Raw genomic sequence first — 20,869 nt, 5'->3', positions numbered from 1 at the left:
AGAATGATACAAAAGATTATTAACTCTGTTCAGTTATGATTTAAAATCGTTACCAAAAGGGGCTGGGGATGTGGCTCAAGCGGTAGCGCGCTCGCCCGGCATGCGTGCGGCCCGGGTTTGATCCTCAGCACCACATACCAACAAAGATGTTGTGTCCGCCGAGAACTAACAAATAAATATTAAAAATTCTCTCTCTCTCTCCTCCCCTCTCACTCTCTCTTTAAAAAAAAAAAAAAAAATCGTTACCAAAAAAGACACTTAAAAAATTCACAATTTACTGAGTTTACTGAGTTGGTATTAGCAAGTTCTTAATCCAATAAGGTTAATTAGCCATACATATAAAATGTCAACTTACAATTCTCTGAAGCATAAACTCATAGATTTTCTTTCCAGCATTAGCTCTGAAAAACTTCCTGTATTCTCTCTGTACCTTTAAGAAGATAAAGCAGATCTGTGGTTACAGCGTGGCCAGCATGTGATCACAAGGATACACCTCTTTTTTAAAAAAAGACAACTTGTGAAACAAGCAATTTATAAGTATCCTTTCTGGATTGAGTAAACTAATGAAAGCACACTCAAATGGTAGATCTTAAGTCAGAGAAAAAGAAATTGAGAGATGAAAAATGATAATATCAAAATGAATGGATGTTTTAAATACCATTAGTAGGTTTTTAAAATAGATGATTTGACAAGAAACATTTGTGCAAATTTGCCACAAATTAAAATACACTTCAGAAAATATTACATAAGATAATCTCCCTTCAGTTTTTTTTTTTTAACAAATGCGGGGGAAAGAAATATCTGAGGAACTATATTGATATTTCCAAAAACCTTGCATATGAAGACAGAACTTCAGTGTTGTACACTGAAAACTGAATGTGGCTAAAAATAAAATAGTTATTTTTTAGTATTTTATTAAGTAAAAAATAAAATAGTAAGAAGCTTTTAAACTACCATTATCCTCCGTTCAATTTACACTTAATGTTATCATAGCACTTAAAACATATATTATGGTTTTGATTCACTCTCCCTTGCTACATTGTTTTAATTTATTCTGTATACTGTCTAATGAAGAACAATAACTAAATGAGGAGTTTGTGAATGAATGATACAGCTAACTTTGAAGTTGAGAAATATTAAATTTATTATCATCCTAATATAAATGGGAGAGCCAGGATATAGCAAAATATTACTCTATTTGAATAATCTGGAATTAAGTAGCTTTTTCTTTTGTTGCCAATTTCTTAGGTTTAAATGCACATGTTCAAAATATTTCTACATTAGAAAGCTACCAACATACTAACCAAACTCAGTTTGTACATAAATATCTTACTCGTTAAGACTGTAGATTTCTTTTATAATTTTCTTGGGTTTAGCAACAGTGAGCCCCATTCCTACAAGTAAAGGACCTGGTGGGCCAGAGTGGTCACTGTTGAAGAGACAGGCATGTTCCAAACTGCCTGAGTCCTGCGGTCCCATGCCACCTTCCACCTGCTGCTTCTCTGTCACTAGGTTGGTCCCTCTGGGCATCTGAGCCCCAGACCCACTATACACAACTGAAGATTATTAAGGTTTAAAATTTATGCCATATGCCATAAAGGCAGTTCCTCCTTGTATTTATATTCCACTTATAATTTCCCTTTCAGCCATGGAATTGTTAGATTCACAAATATTTTGAATCTCCAACTTATGATGCTAGAAGGGATATGAAGAAATTGAAAATTTCCTGAAATTATAATAGTTCAGGAAAGCACACAAATTAAGGTGGAACAAGTTGCATGTGAACATCTTTAAACAAGGGATTAGAAGTTCTGCTGTGGTTAGTTCTATCTAGTTGAAACTCATTGTAATAACTGAGCTCACTGCAACATGCTTTTTGATATTCTACAGAATAGGTCATTTCTCCCCAAAACATAAACAGTAAAAGGCTGGTGATAACATGCTGGTATATACAATGGAGACCTCTCGTGGGCACCAGGAGTCCTAAAAGGTCCGGGTTCAGTGTACTTTACAATCATTTCCAAAAAAAAAAATCAAATCATTTCAAAGGGCAAAGCTATTGTTCATATCAATATAATCTGCTTTTAAGAAAAAAAAGGTAAAATTAATTTCATTTTTGGACTCCAAAGAAGTTTAATCTTATTTTGTAACAATAATAGTGGTAACACCTTAAAATATTTTTGCCTCATTGGAAACTGGGGGAAAAGCTATTTAACTTCTGCTAAAATGACATTTAATATCTACAAGCTGAATTTGTATAGCAGGTTGCTAAATGCACACCTTGAATGCAAAAACATTTGAAATAATATGCAATTAAACCAAGAACTGAAGATAAACGTATTTATTACTGATAGAAATTATCACAGAGTAAGAATCCTGACTCAATGTTGTTTACTTCCCTTCTTTTTATGAAAATTACAATGCAAATTAGAAGATGTGACTAAAATGGAAAAATGTTTAGTTTTGTTTGGCATCTAAAAAAAAGCAGTTAACGAACTTTTTCAGAATTCTTCAAACAGAACATCTGTTAAATTCACATTTAAGTTACTTCTTAATTACTTCAAAAATTACTTCATGAGTATTCAGGATTAATAAGGACATTTTAAAGTTTATAGGCTGAACTTTCAGGGGAAATTGTAGAAAGTTCAAAGATTCAGGGATATTTCTAAGGGTTGTTCAGATTCAGAGTCAATGATTTCTCAGTTAATATTTAAATGTTTAGAATAAGATTCAGTGTTATCAGATTAAAGTAAAAATAATGAAGAGGAAATACAGTATAAAAAAAGAGGGGGTCTAATTATCCCCAGTAGGCACTATAGATAGATGATTTTGGATGATTCCTTAAGGTGATTATTAGTTGAATATTAAGAAGGCCAAATCTTCACACTGTCTGAAAGCCATTTTGAAGGTTTCAAAGCCCAGTCGTATTTACATATTTAATTATGTGTACCCTTGTCCTACTGCAGCAATAAGCATCTCTCTGGAATAAAACCCTGCCCTAATCACAAGGCATTTGAATTTAAAGTTCTCATTAACTGCAAGATCCACTGATCTCTGTCATCTCATTCATGAAAATCCATAAGTTTACTGACACAAAACCCTTTCGTGTCTACGCTGAACAGTTAAGATGATGCTTGCTTTGAAGAATGCTGGACTCCAAGCAGCCTTTAGAGGAGCAGAAGAGGCAGATGCAGGCAAAGGAAACCCGCTATGCCCAGGCTGGTGATTGTGGGTGGCTGGTCAGTTTCAGCTCCACCATTGTGCTCTGTCTCATGATTTAAAAAAAAAAATATGCTCAAAAGATTAACACAAAATTAAACTCAGGTGACAAAGGATCTTTCATAAAATATGCCACATTGTGTACGACTTGACACCTATTAAATTACAATCACAAAAATATTAGCATACATGTTTCTTCTCAAAAAGAAAAATCAGGCAAGATGACATTTTATAGACTGTGCAGACCATCAGCAAGCATTATCAGTAGTTCTTTCAGGGTTAGTAGGTGCTAGGCTTTACAGAGTTCACCCTGGGCAGAAAGAAGTGGTAGAGGAAGTACCTTCAGTCCAAGCCAGTAAGCCCAAATGACAGCAACCGCATGCTTACGCCTAGCCTCCTCCTTCAAGCGTTTCAATTCCCTTCGAGCCTAGAATGTTTTAGATAGTAAATAAAAGAGACAGCCCAATGCAGACAGCACAAATGACCAGAAAAAGATACCCCACCAAACAGAAAAGCCAATTTATGAATAGGATTCCAGAATGAAAGAAGAACAGAGCAAAACCACTTCAACCCAAGGGATTGGTGTCAAGCTGGTGAGGCTGTTGGTGATTCTGCTCCAGAGGAGGCAATTTGTGTAGCACCCAAATTGTGTAGCAGGGACAAGGTCATTGTCCCTCACCCACCTGCCCATTCTTCTCCTTTTTTCCCCCCTCCTGTTCTGGCTCTTTCTTTGTTTCTTTCTCTACTCTCTTATTCCTTATTGAAGCCTTAGAATGGTGAGTGACACAGTGTCCACTAGATTTTCCCTTTTGCTGAGAGTACATGGGGCCACAGAAGCTGTGAACCTCATTTCAATGAATAAAAAGGCAACTCTCATGAACAACCATTTGCAAAACTGAGAAGAATAAAGGTTGCTTCACTGAAGTGCAAATTAAAAAAAAAGAGAGAAAGAAAATTTAAAAACTCAAAGAATTTTTTCCAGTTAAAAAATTAGAAGTAGTATGTGTAAAAATTAAATGTTAGCTAAGGTCCCAAACAGGGAAATATACTGAAGATTGAAACAAGGCAAAAAGTGAAATAAATACCTTTCAGGTTTGTAAATTAATCTTAGGGAAAAATTAATGCATGCTATCTTAAATGGAAAAAAATAGGCTTAATTTTTTAAGACATCACATAGCACATGACTGGAAATAATCTTCATTAGTGGAGAGATCTCAGCAAAAGAACATCTATAAGTCCTTCTGCCCCTGCGAGGACATTTCCCTTAGATGACAAAAGGAACTAGTTTTTTTTTCACAGATGTTTTAGGAAAAACACCAATGAACAATTTTGGTTAGTTTTTGGCAAACTGAGTTCTTTATGCAGGCAAAGGTTGACTTTTCTCATTTTTTCTCACAAGATGGGCTCCTAATGTTGACAAGGTAGACTTAAAAACAGAGGACTCTGTGGATATTTGTGTCTCTAACTGGAATACACATTTTTAGCAAAGATGACCTTTGGTTTTCTAAGTAACAAAAACATCTAAAAACCTTGTCCCTTGGGGTATGTGAAATGTTCACAGAGCCCAGGACTCTGCCTGGGGATTAGGGAGAACATTTCAGGAGGCCTTTGTTTCTGAAAGCAAACAGCTGATGGTGAAATTCCTGGGATTCTTCGGTGGCAATTATAGCTAGCTTTGCATGAGCATACTTTTCTGTGAAATCAAAGATAACTCTTTTCACATGTAATATTTTGCTTCTAATAATCAATAGCTGCCACATAGAGCCAAAAAATCACAATTTCATTCATGGATTAATTTTTAAGGCATGCATTAAAGGCATTTTCATTGCCAACACATTGAAGACTAATTCAAGTCCAAATCTTAACATTCCCAACATGCCCCCTACCCCCACCCCACCAAAAAAAAAAAAAACCCTCTACAAACGCTGCCAGCATACATCAGTGGAGGGGTGGGGGGTAAGAGGGAGAAACCAAGCATGCAGGTTACTGAAGAGTTTTTCAAAATTAGCAACTATTTACTAATGCCTTATTAGTAAGCAATTAGTTGTTTTGGTCTACACATGCCTAAGCTTCCTATGCACACTACTGATACATCTCCAGGTTTATTAAATCTGGCTGCTAGGACATGCACCAGGCTGAGTCACTACTGATTATAATCATTCATCCCCTCTATGCTAGAGATAAAGATTGATTACTGCAGAATTCCAGAATGGAGTAATGGGAACTTGAGCACCAAGTACCTTAGATCCAAGCCAGTAAGCCCAAATAACTGCAATAGCATGTTTATTCCTAGCCTCCTCCTTCAGCCATCTCAGTTCCCTTCGCGCCTGTGATGCATTTGAAAAGGAGTTACAGAAAAGTTTAAGGCAGGAAAGGTTACTGCTGCTCCCCAATGGAGAAAGAAAAAGAGAGACACACCAGTCACCACCAACGGTAAATGCAGAAGCATGTGCCACCACCCCACACCAAAATGTTGGCAAGAGTGAGAGGCAAACGCGTGCTCAGTAGCTTAAGCCATTGAAACACGTTCTGCCCCTTGAAGCTGAGGGTCCATGGCTCCGTGCACGTCACTCCTGGCCCATCGCTTTCCTCTGGGCCTCTGGCCTACCTGGGTCCCATGCCAGTAGGCGGCAATGGTTGTGGCCGCCTCTTTACAGCGTTTCTGATGTTTCAGTTCCCGTAGGATTTTTCGAGCCTAGGATACAGAATGACTCAAATAAGGGAATGTTAAAATAAAAAGAAAAATATTCATAGTAACCAAGAGAAAAGTCTGGAAGAGATGAAAGTCCTAACACCCATAACCCAGTGAAACATCAACATCTTAAAGAAAGGGAAGCCCAGAACAGTCTGAGATGGTCAAGAAGGACAGCATTGAGCCTGACAGGGCAGTTCCACCCCACCCCCAGCACAGGATGAGAACAGCAGCCTCCTGGCCTGAGAGGCAACAGGAAAAATCTAACCACAGCGATGCCAGCTGACACACATCAGAGGAGAGGAGAGTTCTCAGAATGTGGTCAGGGGAACTTTAGAGATAGTACCTCTTTGATCATGACCTGTCTTGAATATAGGTGTAGCTATTCTTTTTATTTAAAAGAAGTTTTTAAAATTTGCTAATAACATTGACCACACGGATCCCAAACTGATGGCTTCTTTTCAGTAATGGCTGGGAATGGATTTTATGGAAGCCAGGGAAGTATCTGGATTGGAGGTGGACTCCAGGTCCTGCCTCTGCAGTTTTTAGCCTGCAGACTGAGTCTGAAGGTCCAGTAATGAGGTTAGGGAAGACCCAGCAGGCAGCAGTCACTTACTCTGTGTGCTCAGGTCTGCATTTTGACATTTTTTCTGTGGGACAACCAGGGCCTCCGTGGTCAGTTTAGACAAATGTCCACCAATGCTGCTGGACTCCTGGCCTAGGGTATACTCTCTGAAGAAGCCCTAAGCCTGGACGCACCCGGAGCCTCAAAGTATCCTGTCTAGATCCAGACTACTCCATAAAATCTCCCAACAGCACAGGCTCCGAGCAAGAAGTTCACAGACTTTTTCTGTACTGGGCAAGATGGTAAATATTTTTGGTTTTATAGGTCAGATGACCTCTAACACAACCACCTGACTGCCGCTGTAGTGCTAAACAAAAGCTGGATGGTCTGTGCAATGAATGAATGTGATATGTCCCAACAAATCTTCATGGCATTCAAAGCTATATTTTTTATTAAATTTTACATGTCATGAAATCACCTCTTTTGCTTTTTCTTAACAACAGTTTAAAATATGAAAGCCATTCTTGGCTTGCTAGTTGTATCAAAACAGGCCACAGGTTAGATATGGGGCATGAGAGACACAGTTCATTGAACCCTGAACTAAGCAATGGAGGAAGGACTGGAACCAGGTTACTCAACAGTGACCACTCCTTGTCACCCTCTCTCCACTAGACATGGCCAGAGTGCAGGATCTTTTAGTCATGACGGGGCAATCTGCAAGATGGTCATATGGAAATTGCTAGGCTGGGGGTGCTGAAATCGCACAGGACTCGTCACAAGCATGGAAGCAATGGCTGTAAGACCTTTCTGGACCACAGCTTCCATCAAAAACCTGGGGTAAGGGAATACTGAGATCATGTCCAGTATTGTTTCAAGAACTTCCTGCTTGGAGAACAAAGCTCTCAAAAAGAAAGCTGGTTAGAAGGAAGCAGCCAAGACATGGCCATCAGGGCCCCCCACTTGGCCCATAATATTTATTCTTCCCATTGGATTGTTTACTGGGTAGGCAGGAGGCAGAGGAGTTGTCCCCTGCAGGGTAAGCCTAAATACATCATCCTGGGAAGAACCCAAAACCCCCAAATAAACAAAGCATACTTCTTTTAGACTCACCTTCCAACCCAGGATATATGACTGAATTACCAAGGCAGAACTCTTTATCTGCTGATACCTCTTTTGTTGCTGTAGGATAAAAGAGGAAGATATTAGCAGCTGTATTTATATATATATCTGTGATCCGGACACTGCAAGGCTGAGAAAGGATATTCACTCACTTAGTTACAAAGGACCCTATATCATTCACACTTCTTCTGTAAGCAAACACATCAAGAACCAAAATAAAAAAGTCTAAAATTATTACAGTAAATTCAACGTACACATCAAGATAACCAAAAATTAACTTCCAAATGGCTTAGGAACCACCCCTGTCAACACCTATTCTACACTGTTCTAAGGCTGAGCCTCATATTCTGATGGACCCATCTGCTTTTGAGTGCTTTCTCTTCTTGGTGTCACTTGTCACATGCAACTTATTGGGCCCACCTTGAATCTCCCTAATTTCCTTATAAGTTTGTTGTTTTCACCCTGCTTCCAGACAGGAAATCGGGTAAAAATTTCTGTACACCCGTATCAACTGATTGAACATTTATATATGCAACCCCCATTAGAACAAAACCATGAAAGTAAAGATGAAAGTCTGGAGTGAGGACTGAGTAGTGAGGGAGGGAGGAACTTGGCTGTATATATATATATATATATTTTTTTTTTTTTTTGCTGCTTTTTATTCATTTGGAATTTGTTTTTTAAAACTGAAAACTTCACTTCTTCCCCTCAAACCTCCCCCACGCCCAGTGGAATTCCTAGTCACTTTGAAAATGGGCTATGTCTCTCTAACCTTTGTAAGGCTAGGAAGACAGAAGTGTCACTGTAGGAGCCCATCAGCGAGGGCCATATACACATAACAGAGTATACCTGAATTCAGTCTGTCCACCTCAAGGGCAGTCCATTCAGTGACATCTGAATTCAGAGTGCATAACATCAGCAGCAATGTCATCTCTGATTATGAAGGACAATGCTGTGTGTACATATTTGGCCTGGTAAGAAAGAGAACACCTTTCGGATATTTTTGCTTTCAAAAGTCAATTCATAAAGTTAAGAAAAGTCAGTCACATTGGTTGCTTGGAGAGAAAATGCTTAGTTGAGTGACTGATTTTTTTTTTTTTTTTTTTTTTGCTTTCAACCAGTTGTCATGGCATTGTGTAAAGAGAATCTCAGTGCCAGGAGACTGTGTTTAGGGTGAGAATTCCAAGTTTTTGGAACCTCCTGCTATTTATGAAAAGATTTTATTTTGCTATCTTACAAAAAAATTAGCATTGAAGAAAACACATTACTTTCAACATTGGGTAAAGGGTATGAAAGAAATTTTTTATGCATTTGTGATAAAATTCCAAACTATGGTCAAATCTGTGTTTAAGGATTCTACATGTTTCAGCAATGAAGGTCTCCAACATGTGAAATAAATATAAAGGTAAGGGTAAAATGTTAGAGATTGCAGCTCACCTCAATGACAGTCCATTGTTCTACTACAATGGCATCATTTCCTTTCCTGTTAAAACCTGGAAACCCAGAGCCTTCTTCTTCATAGATAAAAAATCCTTCCAAAGATTTAGGCAAATGGTCCCCTGTGAGGAAAAGCATACAATTAAGAAGAGTTATAAATATTAAAAGATTCTAAAGACTGTCTAAGTCCTTAAGTCATACTTATAGTAAGCTGGGAGAAAAACATTTCAGTTAAAAACATATTTTGAAGATTTTCTTTTTGAAGATTTTCTTTTCCTCCTAAAGGCAAAGACAATTTTGTACTTCACTGAATTAAAATCAAAGTATCCACATTAAAACTATGGTAACAGAAATAGGATTAAATAATGTGATACAATGAGAAACGAGTAGAAAATAAACCTAAAAATCATCTGGAAATGATCTTTAGCTTGAAATCAAATTTTGGTTTCTGCTCTACATGTTATGTTATACCCTATGACAAACAATATAAACATTAATTCTTGAAATTGAAGGTATGATATTAAAATCAGTGCAAGGCAAATTCTTTAAGAAATACAAACACAGAACAATTCTTTACCTCAGTGATGCATTAAAAAAAGAACACCCCAAAGCCCCCAAAATAAACAGTGACAGGAAGACCCTAAACAGAAGTCATTGTCAAAAGAATTCCTGCTGGGAAGGAAGTTTTAGGGGAGGGCCTCTCTGACTTTTTTTTGAGTAGCTGACAATAACCAGCTGGCCTAAACCAAACTGACTTTGTAGACTTTCTTTTGTCTCTTGTTTTGCAATGGAAGACATTTTTCCCATAGCCATGTGAGGGTTAAACATGGTTTTTATGCAGCACAATGTCACAATGAAGTTTCCCTGGTTGACACTTCTCTAAATAATAAAGGACTTCAATATTTTCAAATGACATTTTAAGCTTAAAGATAACATGGGCAAAAGTAATTTCAGTATGATTTTCTGTATTAATTTTCATTAACAGGCTATTGAACTTTTAGATAAGTAAGACATTCTTATTTTTTTTTTTTAAACATCACTCATATTTAGGGTAGAATATCACAAAGAATCTATATTTTTCAGATTTGTGCCTGAACAAAGTAACAGTTAATTTACTAGTTGGAATTGGTTCTCTACATACAGTATATGTACCACCTCCTTTAAATTTACTTATCTACCATTAGAGCAAAGTAGCTAGCAGAATCAAATCCAGATAATTTTTAAAGTGGTATATGCCCTAAGTCCTTTTTTGGAATTGGGGGTATGAGTTTTAAAAATAATTTTTACTGCAATATTATGTAGATCATTACAATCTACCTTTTATTTCCGTTGGGATTATGTAATATGAAAATCACAGGTGTTGTAACTCTCAATATTGTGATACATAGTATTTCTGTACTTTTTAGGTTTTAAAGAAAGAATGAAATACAACACAATACTAAATGGAAATTTACAAAAGAGACTCAGTGTTATGCAACTACGTGGATGAATTGCAGAGATACTATGGTGAATAAAAGAAGCTAGTTTCAAAAGAATATACTCTGTAGAGAGTATTCAACTGTGTGAGGATCAAGAACAGGCACAATTGATGATGATGATAAAGCAAAATGATGTGTATTTCTGAGCTGGGAGGAGAAGGGCTGAGAAGGAAGGGTCATGGGAAGACCTCTGAGATGCCAGGAATGTTCTATAATTTGTACAATTATTTGTAATAATTCCACTGTACACATAAGATCAATGCACTTTACTATGTGTATGTTGCATGTCAGTTAAAAATAAAGGTCCTTTCTTGTTTTAAAGGTCCCCAGTGCCCCTAACTAGCTCTCTTAGGATCTGTACCAGGCTCCAGAACTACTGAAGTCTGACACTTCCACAGGAGTGAGTTCTGAAGATTTCTTAAGACATTCTCCCAGAAATGGCAGCTAGGGATGGTGGCAGGGAAGGACCTATAATGACTTCACCTTTTGATTGTTCAGTGTTAAATCTTCGAGCTGACAGGGAGAGATGATAATTCTGAACAATTGCCTAATAACTGTCTCCTCAGGGAAATCACCTGTTAACATTACACAATCCAAAGCAAACTTTCTAACCAATGTGCCTTAGCCCACTAGTGTCTGAGACCAAAGTGACAGGTATGCCAAAATACAGGGTGCCATCTCCTGCCCAGAGCAGCTTCATCCACTCATACCCATGTGCCTTACAGTAGTACCATTTTCCGTGCATGTGATATGAAAAAATTACAAAGCACTGGCCTGACTCATTGTTTCTCAACAACAATAAAAAGACTTTTAGCCTAATACTACCACTAGCAAATGAAAGTGATATTGTATCCTTGAAGGATGATTTCCAAGCACAGTTGAAATGATCCCTTTTAAAGTCTAATGTTATACCATCTCACTCCAGTAAGATTGGCAGCCACTATGAAGTCAAACAACAAGAAGTGCTGGTGAGGATGTGGAGAAAAGGGTACACTTGTACATTGCTGGTGGGACTGCAAATTGGTGCGGCCAATTTGGAAAGCAGTATGGAGGTTCCCGGGAAAGCTGGGAATGGAACCACCATTTGACCCTGTTATTGCCCTTCTTGGACTATTCCCTGAAGACCTTAAAAGAGCATGCTACAGGGATACTGCCACATCGATGTTCATAGCAGCACAATTCACAATAGCTAGACTGTGGAACCAACCCAGATGCCCTTCAATAGATGAATGGATAAAAAAAAAATGTGGCATTTATACACCATGGAATATTACACAGCACTTAAAAACGACAAAATCATGGAATTTGCAGGGAAATGGAAGGCACTAGAGCAGATTATGCTTAGTGAAGCTAGCCAATCCCTAAAAAACAAATACCAAATGTCTTCTTTGATATAATGAGATCACCAAGTGATACTTCAAATAACACATTAAAATATATTAATAAAATTTTTTCAGTGCTCAAAACTCTCCCCACCCCTGACATGGGACAGCAGGCTCTAGACAAAAGTGCCTAAAATACAAGTCTTCCCAGTTTGCCCATCACACCAGTTGTTAAGAAAAAAGGTTAATCAACTTGTTTTCAGAATTTCTCCCTATGAAATCTTCCTGGACAGAATGGCAAATCCCAGGACTGTGGCTAAGTGTGGATGATGGACCAAAGCAGAGACCAGACCAGCTGGATACAAATCCCCAAACAGAGGATGCCCCAAGTCTTCCCACCGAGGCTCATCTGTCTGCCTGTGACTCACTGGTTGTATACAGAGAGCCACCTGGAGCCTCGAGGATGATTTATGTACAGAGTAAAAAGCTTTCTACATTCCAAACATCAAAATGGCTCTGTCATTCCCAACAGAGAAAAAAAGAGCCAAGTCAGAGTACATCCTTCCCCCTCTGATGAGCTTTTAGAGATGGGTCTTATCAGGAAAACAAGCTCAAAAGAAAAAAAAAAAAAAAAAAAGTCATTCAAACAATGAGACCATGCCTAAATTACTTTCAGCAACCTAGATAATTCCTTTTTGAATTCACATATCTTGAGCCTGACCCTTCTACAGTTTCAACTGTAACTGTGCATGCCTCACCTCAAATAACGTTGCTGGGGTGGATTTGCTTCAGGTTTCAGTAAGGAGGGCCTAGGAAGAACGGTCACTGCTTATGGTGACTTTTTAGTCCTCATGACTAGTTTCCTGGCTCCTTTCAACCAGGAGCTGCTTCCTTCCTTTTTACGTAAACCAGTGCTTATGGTTGGGACTTTAGTCCCATCACCAGTTCCTTCTCTCCCTTGGTCCTCCAAGAGAAGTTGTTTGTCAACATGATAGCTTCTGTTCAGCTTCTCAAAGATGCACCCAGTGGTGGTCCTTGAACTTCCTGGATTCACCTTCTACCTGTAACGCTGTGGGGAGGGCACTGTTTACCCTTTCAGCACAAGTCACACAGACACTGTTCTTCAAGGACACCTGCCTGCCAGATGGCCACTAGGACAGGGGTAGGATGGCTAACACAGCCAGTTGCCCTTTGTTGACTGTGTAGATACTACATAGATAAGCATCTTCATTTTTGCACAAACTTAATCCAGTAACATAATTGCTTAAAAAATCAAACCATAAATAAATCTAAATGCTAAACAATTGTCAACTTTACCTATGACTCCTTGGAAGTTGACAAAGGAAAAACAAAACTCAGGCCAAATCAAGTCTCTTGACCACAGCTGGCAGAAATTAGCCAGGGAATGGTAGACACCACCAAGAACCTTGGCTCCTTCCTGCCTTGTGTTTTTGTGGGGAGTGTTGGAGTCTCTGCAGATGAAAATTGTGAATCACAAGATGAATGTCCTTCCTTCAAAGGTGGTGACTCAGAAATGTAACAAGGATGACAGCACTGGGTCAATTCATCTTTTTCAGGGTCTGTCCGCTTATCACACAGAGCTTTGCAGCATGTGGATCTGGGAGATCCAGGAAGAGTAAAGGGTAACGATCTGGGGCATATGGTGACCACAGACCCTTGCTCCCAGGGCCCTGAATAAAAAGTTTCCCATTCTAGGGGCAACTGAGATGGGTCATTCTACAAACTCAGGCTCACCTTCAGAGACTGGGGTAGGGGAGTGGGGAGGCAAGATCAGCTCAATGTCTTTTCTAGATTCATCTAGACTCCTCTGGAAGAATTGAATGACATTCTGTTAGGGTTTATTTGGTTAATCCCTTTGAAAAAATCCACTTTGAACATGTGTAAGCTAGAAAGAAAGTGACATATATGCCTTCATTGAAGTAATTCAAGTCAAAAGGCTGGTCCATCAAGTGTTGTCTGGATCCTGAAAGTTTTCTGGGCTTCTCTCTCTCTCAGTGCAACACACAGATAACAGATTCTGTCACTTGCTTTCACAATGACCCAGAACTCACAATTCCCCTAGCACTGCCCAGGTCATAAACTCAAATGGGGAGTTAAGGAAGCCTCCATGAAGAAGGTGACACCATAGGTCAGGTGCTGGATAGGCAGCTCATTATAGAGTCACACTGGTGCAAAAGGCCGAGCTGGCTGAATTAAGGTGAAAGTATAGAGTGTCCAGAAGGGCTCCTCCTATTCTGTGCTGGACACCAGGCAAAGGAGGCACCTGGCTGTGGTCCCCTGACAAGTGTCCAACAGATAGTCTGTAATTACTTGGATTTGAACTTGAGCAGAGAGGGAAGCTCCCAGAGAACTTGTTCTAGAATGTTCTTCAGGTTTCCTAGGAGATGGGGGCACAACACAAACAGCACATCTACACACAAAGAAAGAAGCCAGGAGGAGGCATCTCCTGCTCCACCTCAGTCCCCTGGTGCCTTCTAGAGCCGAGATGTTGTCAAAGCCCTGTCTTCTGACTGAATAAGTCTCCAGCAGAATCCAGGCTAGGCCACACTTATAAAAGAAGGACAGAAAACTCCTGTGTCTCTCTCTGAGAGGTTTCTCTCTACTTCAGGGAAGAAGGACTTCAACTTACAAGTGATGAGCTAGCAAGATGGGTTTCCAGTGAACAATAGAAGCTGCAGTTTACAGAACCAAATGGTTATTCTCTTCCTGACTAGAAAACAAGATGTAGAGTTGAAACTTGAATAAGACAAACTTTGGCCTCAATTGGAACCTCTGCAGTATACAAATTTTTTTTCATCCATTCACTCAAATGCTATTTACTGAGATGATTGTGGTCCAGGCACTGTGTTGCGCACCAGAGATGCTGAAATGAGAGCTGAAAGGGACTGACATCAGGCTTCCTCATTCTAGTGGGAAGTGATAAATCAAGTCAAAGAGCAAAGATTTGGAATCATTTGCACTTGGACACCTAGTGACATTTCAAAGTCAACTGTGCATACTTCAACTCATGGATTTCTCCTGAAACTTTATCCACCTAATACCTTCCCCAACTCAACTGATGGCAACTCCATCCTTCCAGCTGCTTAGGTCAACAGCCCTGGGACGATCTTTGACTCCTCTCACCTTCCATCTAATCCTCAGCAAACCTCTTTGTCAGATTGGCTTCAAAATTCATTTAGAATTAACCCTCTCTTCACCTCTTTCTCCACCACCACCTGGAACAGAGCCACCAACTATCCTTCTCCTGGATTATTGTGCTAGCCCCCCAATTGATATGACTGCCTCTACTCTAGAGTTTACATGCATAATCATAACAATGTGCTAGGGTCCTTGTTTCTAAACAGGCCTCAGGGCCATGGTTTATAATCACTATTTCCTTCCTTCACTATATTTGAGTCCCTAAAAAGCCCATCTAATAGGCCTGGCAACATATGGTTTTTATCTTGCTAAAATGAAAATTTTCATTAACTCACAAAGAATTCCGACCAACGGAGGACAAATTTGAACTAGGTGCTGGAGGAATGAGTAACAATTATCAACCAGTAGGAAGGACTGGCTTTGTTTTCAACAGAGAGAATATGGGGAATTGCTTAAGAAGGGGATGGAAGATTGAAAAAGCAAAAGGGAATGTTGGGAAAACATAGTGCTGATAACCACAGGAATCAGAGCCCCCACTTTTGTAAGACTTGGGGAGCAAAGGAAACAGGTTAGAATAAGATAAACTGAGAAGGCCATAGGAGGGGGTCCTGAGCAGGTGAACCCAGAGCTCTGAGGGGAGGGTGCGTCTCCACTTCCCTCCCTGAGCAGGAGGAAGGAGTGTTGTGGTGAGGCAGGTCTAGGATGAGGGAGAGCCATGTTGTTGCCAGGGTGGAGAAGCCCTGCTGAGGGAGACAGCTCACAGGCAGGAAGAAACAGGTCTCTTGCTTCTCCTTCTGCCCTCAGGGGTCTCCCTATCTGTAGCACCTGACACAGAAGCCTCAGCAGGGTATATAATGGTGAATTCAGAGCTAAGAGACAGTAACATAATAATTAGATTGATTTTTTTTTTTGTCTAATCAATGCCACATATTTCCTTTGCTCCCCCAGTCCTACAGAATTGAGGGCTCTGATTCCCGTGGTTATGAGTACTATTGCTTTATCAATTTTCCCTTTTGATTTTTCAATCTTCCATCCCCTACTTAAACAATTCCACAGTTAACACTACAATGCAACCACACATTGTAGTTCATCAAGTCAGTGTCAAGAAGGACAAGATATGGCCTGGACATCTCCTATAGATCCTGCACTTCTGTTTGAAGAAAACCATGAATTTATGTTTCTTTGCATGAGGGGTGGCTGTATCATCAAGCGGAAATGTTCACTTATGATGTTTGTTTTGAGGTTAAGTAAGAAAAGAAGGGCCCATCCCAAGGCATCAACTTCTCCCCACTGCTCTGTGCCACGAGGGGGATTTTTCTAAAAGCAAAAATAACAAATTATTTTAAAAGCTTCATCACTTAACCAGAAATTCATTATATTTAACAAAAAGGTGCTTTATACCATAGAAGTCCCCACACCAGCACTACCTGAAGAATGGTCTGAGGGCTCATGTCAGTCTGCAAACTGTCTACAATGAGATATGAATGGAAAATGAGAGTAAATGGTTAGATGCATTTTGGACAATTAACATTGTCATGAAGTCCAAGCACATGACAAAGCATGTGAGTCCGCTCAAGTGTCATGAAACACTTGAGTTGAGTTGCAGGTGGCATGAGCCACTAACTAATGATCACATTACAACAAGTGATGTTTTAAGGTTTGTTTGGCAGTCTTTAGCCAAAAATGCGTAAAAATCTGAAAACTGAAAGTGTATATTTATTTTTCTAATTTGTTTCATTTACCTTGATTTTAATTGTTATCATACTTTCAAAATTTAAAGATTAACCTTATTATCTAACTTGGAGGAATAAAAATTTGCATTGTGTATCCTTAAGCCTGATTTATAGACTTGAAAACAATCCCCACTGGAAATATTTTGTCAAGAAATTAGATATATCAGCTTCAATCTGGAGTGTTAGTATAAGAGAGCTGAGAAGCTTATACATTATCCCTTGTAAATGGGACAGTTATCAACCTGAGCTAGCTAAAATAAAAGTTAAAAGAATCATACTCATTTATTATATTATAAACCTTAATACTGATAAAACAGTATTCATTCAAAAGCAGGTCTAAGTATTTAGTACAGAAAATCACCACTTACCTATCTTTTTACAATTTGGTTAGTTATAGCTGCAGAACTATAAAAGTTGAATTTAACAATGAGTCTCCATACTAAATGCCCTAGGCACATTTTCAATGATTAATGGGTACTGTCTTCATAATGCTTTTAGTTTTCCCTATGTTTGTTCCTATATTTTAAAATGCAATTTAATGTCTGTTGAATCTAATTAAAATTTGATATTATATTTTAGTTTGCTTTGCAATTTATTTTTTCTCATAATTTGGTGTTATGGTATTTTATAAAAATATTGACTCATGATGAATTGATAAAAATGCAAAATATGACCAACCAGTTATCACTGAGAGTTGAGAAGTGGCACTCTATATGTCTGTAAAGCCCCAGAGGCTTGGCTGGCTGTTGATATCTGGCTGAGCCCTCCCTCTTCATCCCTGGGACAAATATGGTGGGTCGGGATTCCATCCTTGACAGCACAGCCACTGATAGGGACCAGGGACTAGACCACAGCTGATGGGCTATGGGGCCTACTTACCTGGTTCCTAAGCCCTACAACTTTACCTGCTTTGGCTGGTCGCTTCCAGTTTCTGCAGAACACCAGAACAGCTGAGAATACAATACAGTTGCTTTTTCAGGGGCCTGAGGGTGGCAGGAGACACCACTGTTGGGGGTCAGGTACCCAGGAGAGGCAGGGGTTGGATATTGCTACAGCTATTCAAGGCCTTAGTGTCACAGGTAATAGAGGCCCTGAGGAGGACTGTGGGCTTATATATTTTGGGGTGTGGAAGAACAACACATCTCTTTTCTGTTCTTTCTCTTCTAAAAAGAGGTCCCTAAACCTTTGTCTTTAGTTCAGAAATCTCTTCTTCCAATGGCTTCCCTGGAAACTCATGGAAACCTTGATGGATTCTGCCTTGCCTTTCATGTTCCAGGTTACTCTCTTGCTTCCTTTTCCTGGATTTGTCTCATCTGCTATGCGTTGCTGAGCTGCTGGTCCCCAAGTTGCTGATCTAAGCTACAGGTCCAGATTTCCCTCACTGGTTTAAGTTCTTTGGGGCTTTAGAGCAAGATTAGCCTAGCATGGTGTATGCTAGATACTATTCAACAAACAATTTAGTCCTGGATTTAATCACTGTGCTGGGCTTTATGGGGCTTGAATAATACAGGCTAAATGTTAAGGCAAGGGCTGTGGCTGTAGCTCCGTGGTAGAGTGCCTGCCTAGCATGCATGAGGCACTGGGTTCAATTCTCAGCATCACATAAGAATAAATAAAATAAAGGCATTCTAATCATCTACAACTACAAAAAAATTTTAAAGTTAAGGAGGAAAAGGGTCATAATGCCTGTAACTTATTTGAAAAGTTTTTGGGGGGATGGTGCAAAAGGAAGATGCATTAATTAGGTGGGCTAATTTCAAAAGGTGGGAAATCCCCTAATAACACAGAGCATTTTGTAAACTATTTTTAAGATGCTTTCCTTTGATCCTGGGTATGGCAGGAGGGTGTGCAAGGGGTTTCCTCTCAATCTGTGATGTTTCCTCTCTTACATCCACACCCGTGGGTAGTGGTCTTCTTGGCCAGACATGCATTTCACCTGGGGGACATCAACCAGGCCTCACAACTTCCTGCCCCCAAAGCAGAGGGACTCATTCAAATGTCCCCATGACCAGTTCAACTGCCCACGCACAGGGAGGCTCTCTCTGGATCCCCAGAGTAGCATGGAACTGAGATATGACTGAGTGGGAAGAGTGGGAAGAACCCTGAATCAGGTGGGAAGACCTGCAACCTAGGGAGTCCCTGCGGGTCTGGCATTGCCCAGTTACCCCCAGGCAACTGCAGCCACCAGAACCCAGTGACACTCTAGAAAGGATCCGGAATGTGAGGGGCTGAGTCTCCACCATTAGCATTTCCTCCCACCATGAACCCATGACAAACTGTTTCCTTGCACAGGTGGTGGTGTAGAGGGGTTGGGAGGTTCAGCTCCTGCCCTGGATCTCTTCTTCTTAGGAAAGCAAACCCCACCTACCTGATTTTGTGCTTCCATCATTAGAGCCAATTCCTTCAAGTTTTCTGCTGTCTCCAAGTGCCCTCTACTGGCTACAGGAAATATATTCCCCCATGATTTTATAATTACAACCCTCCCCCCCAACACACACACCACCTCAATTCAATCCCTAATATGAGCCTTGCAATCAGTTCAGATAATTCAGATAGACTTTTCCTCTCCACCAACTTTTCCCTGGGTGGTATCCTATCTGGGTGGAGGCACTTGCTAGAGCTGTGGGGGAGGCTGTGTTATTTCCTTTGTACTGTTTGCAAGGCCCCCTGGGACATACCTGCCTGCCTACCTGCTCCTAGGCAATGTATGGAAGTGACTCCCACAGGGATCTGGGGCCAGGTACTTTGAGATCTTCTGGTACTTCCCTGTTGAGGCCCACCTCCTGCCATTTCTAACTTTCTCATTGCCCAATGTGGTCGCTGCCCCGTGATGGGTGAGAGTCTCCCATGGAGGAAGGTTTCTAGAACATTCTCACTTTCCCAGGCTCCCTGCAAAACTAGCTCATCTGTCCTTGGATCCTCAGACTCATCTGGGGCTTTTCCTATAACCTTAGACTCAGCTCATGGACAGGGATAGGTGAAGGGCTCTTACATCTGATGTAAGTGGAATCCTTCTCCTCCACAGCGAGGATTTCGGTCTGAGGAGTAGCAGGGCCCTGTTCAAGCTTTTTAAGCTTGGCTTTAATGTCAGGGGAGTTCTGGGCCAGAAAATATGTCATTAAGACATGACGGCCATCAGGGGTTTCTTGGTCGAGGTTTGTGTACTGTTGAAGGGCCTTGGTTAGTCTATCCAAGAATTCTGAAGGTGTTTCTTCCTTTTTTTGAATGACCTCCTGCACCTTTTGAAAGTTAACAGCCTTGCGGGTAGCCTTTTTCAGGCCTGCCAAGAGGCAGGATGCAAAAGGTCACAAGACTGTAAGCCTTCAGGGGTGTTATAATCCCATAGGGGATCCTGCTCTGGGACAGCATGAGGGCCTGTGGGGTGGTTGGGATTGGTCCTATGAGTTTCATCAGCATGGGCTTGGGCTAGCTCCCAGACCTGTCGCCTTTCCTCAGGGAGACGTGTATTGGCCAAGAGCATGTAGATGTCATGATGAGTGAGGCTCTATGCTTGCAGGACCCATTGAAACTCCTGAATGTAAGTGGTGGGGTCAGTGGTGAATGAGCCTAGCTTCCTCTCTAGCTGAGTAATGTCCCACATGGAGAACGGCACGTGGACTCTGATGACACCCTGAGGACCAGCTACCTCACGAAGGGGTGCGATTGTCTTGGGGGTGGGAAGGAGTCCCTTAGACCTGGTAACAGGAGGACTGAAAGAGGCAGGAGGCAGACAGGAAGGAGAGGGAGGGGAAGGGGGTGTCTTGGCAGAGGAGGAGTTGGAGCAGGCAGAAGAGGGCAGAGGGGAAGGGGATGAAAGGGAAGGCTGAGGATCCCTGGAATCAGGCAGAGGAAGAGGAGGGTATAGCGGGAGAGAAGGAGCAGATGGGGCTGGGGGATAAGGTGGGGGTTCATCTGCTGGGTCAAATGAGGAAGAATCTGCAAAGTCAGGAGTAGAAGTAGGGGAAGAGAGGGGTTTGCAAGCAAGGAGGACTTCAGAGGGGGAGCAGGAGGAGCAGAGAGCAGGGTGTTGTGGGAGAAGGCTAAAACCTTCAAAGCAGGAATCTCCCTCCACTTTTTCAGACACTGGCAGTAGTTAAAAAGGTCTCCAAGGAGGTTTGGATCTAAGGAGCCTTCTGGAGGCCAAT

At 40.7% G+C, this 20,869-nt stretch overlaps 1 protein-coding gene across 1 annotated transcript in view; it reads right to left on the bottom strand.

Moving 5' to 3' along the window:
• Window positions 1-346: 346 nt before the first annotated feature.
• The window catches only part of LOC144364818 (unconventional myosin-Ib-like), a 36,535-nt gene continuing 16,012 nt past the window's right edge, over window positions 347-20,869 (bottom strand). Inside the window, exons 6-11 of the mRNA XM_078036205.1 lie at window positions 9,033-9,154; window positions 7,587-7,655; window positions 5,828-5,914; window positions 5,460-5,546; window positions 3,560-3,646; window positions 347-430 (exon numbers count right to left, since the gene is read on the bottom strand). Of these exons, the coding sequence (XP_077892331.1) occupies window positions 347-430; window positions 3,560-3,646; window positions 5,460-5,546; window positions 5,828-5,914; window positions 7,587-7,655; window positions 9,033-9,154 (536 nt within the window). The remainder of the gene's footprint in view (window positions 431-3,559; window positions 3,647-5,459; window positions 5,547-5,827; window positions 5,915-7,586; window positions 7,656-9,032; window positions 9,155-20,869) is intronic.

The sequence above is a fragment of the Ictidomys tridecemlineatus genome, unplaced genomic scaffold, assembly GCF_052094955.1.
Source record: "Ictidomys tridecemlineatus isolate mIctTri1 unplaced genomic scaffold, mIctTri1.hap1 Scaffold_2310, whole genome shotgun sequence".
Lineage (NCBI taxonomy): Eukaryota > Metazoa > Chordata > Mammalia > Rodentia > Sciuridae > Ictidomys > Ictidomys tridecemlineatus.
Note: the sequence above shows the minus strand (reverse complement) of the source record. Positions and strands in the feature narration are given on the sequence as shown.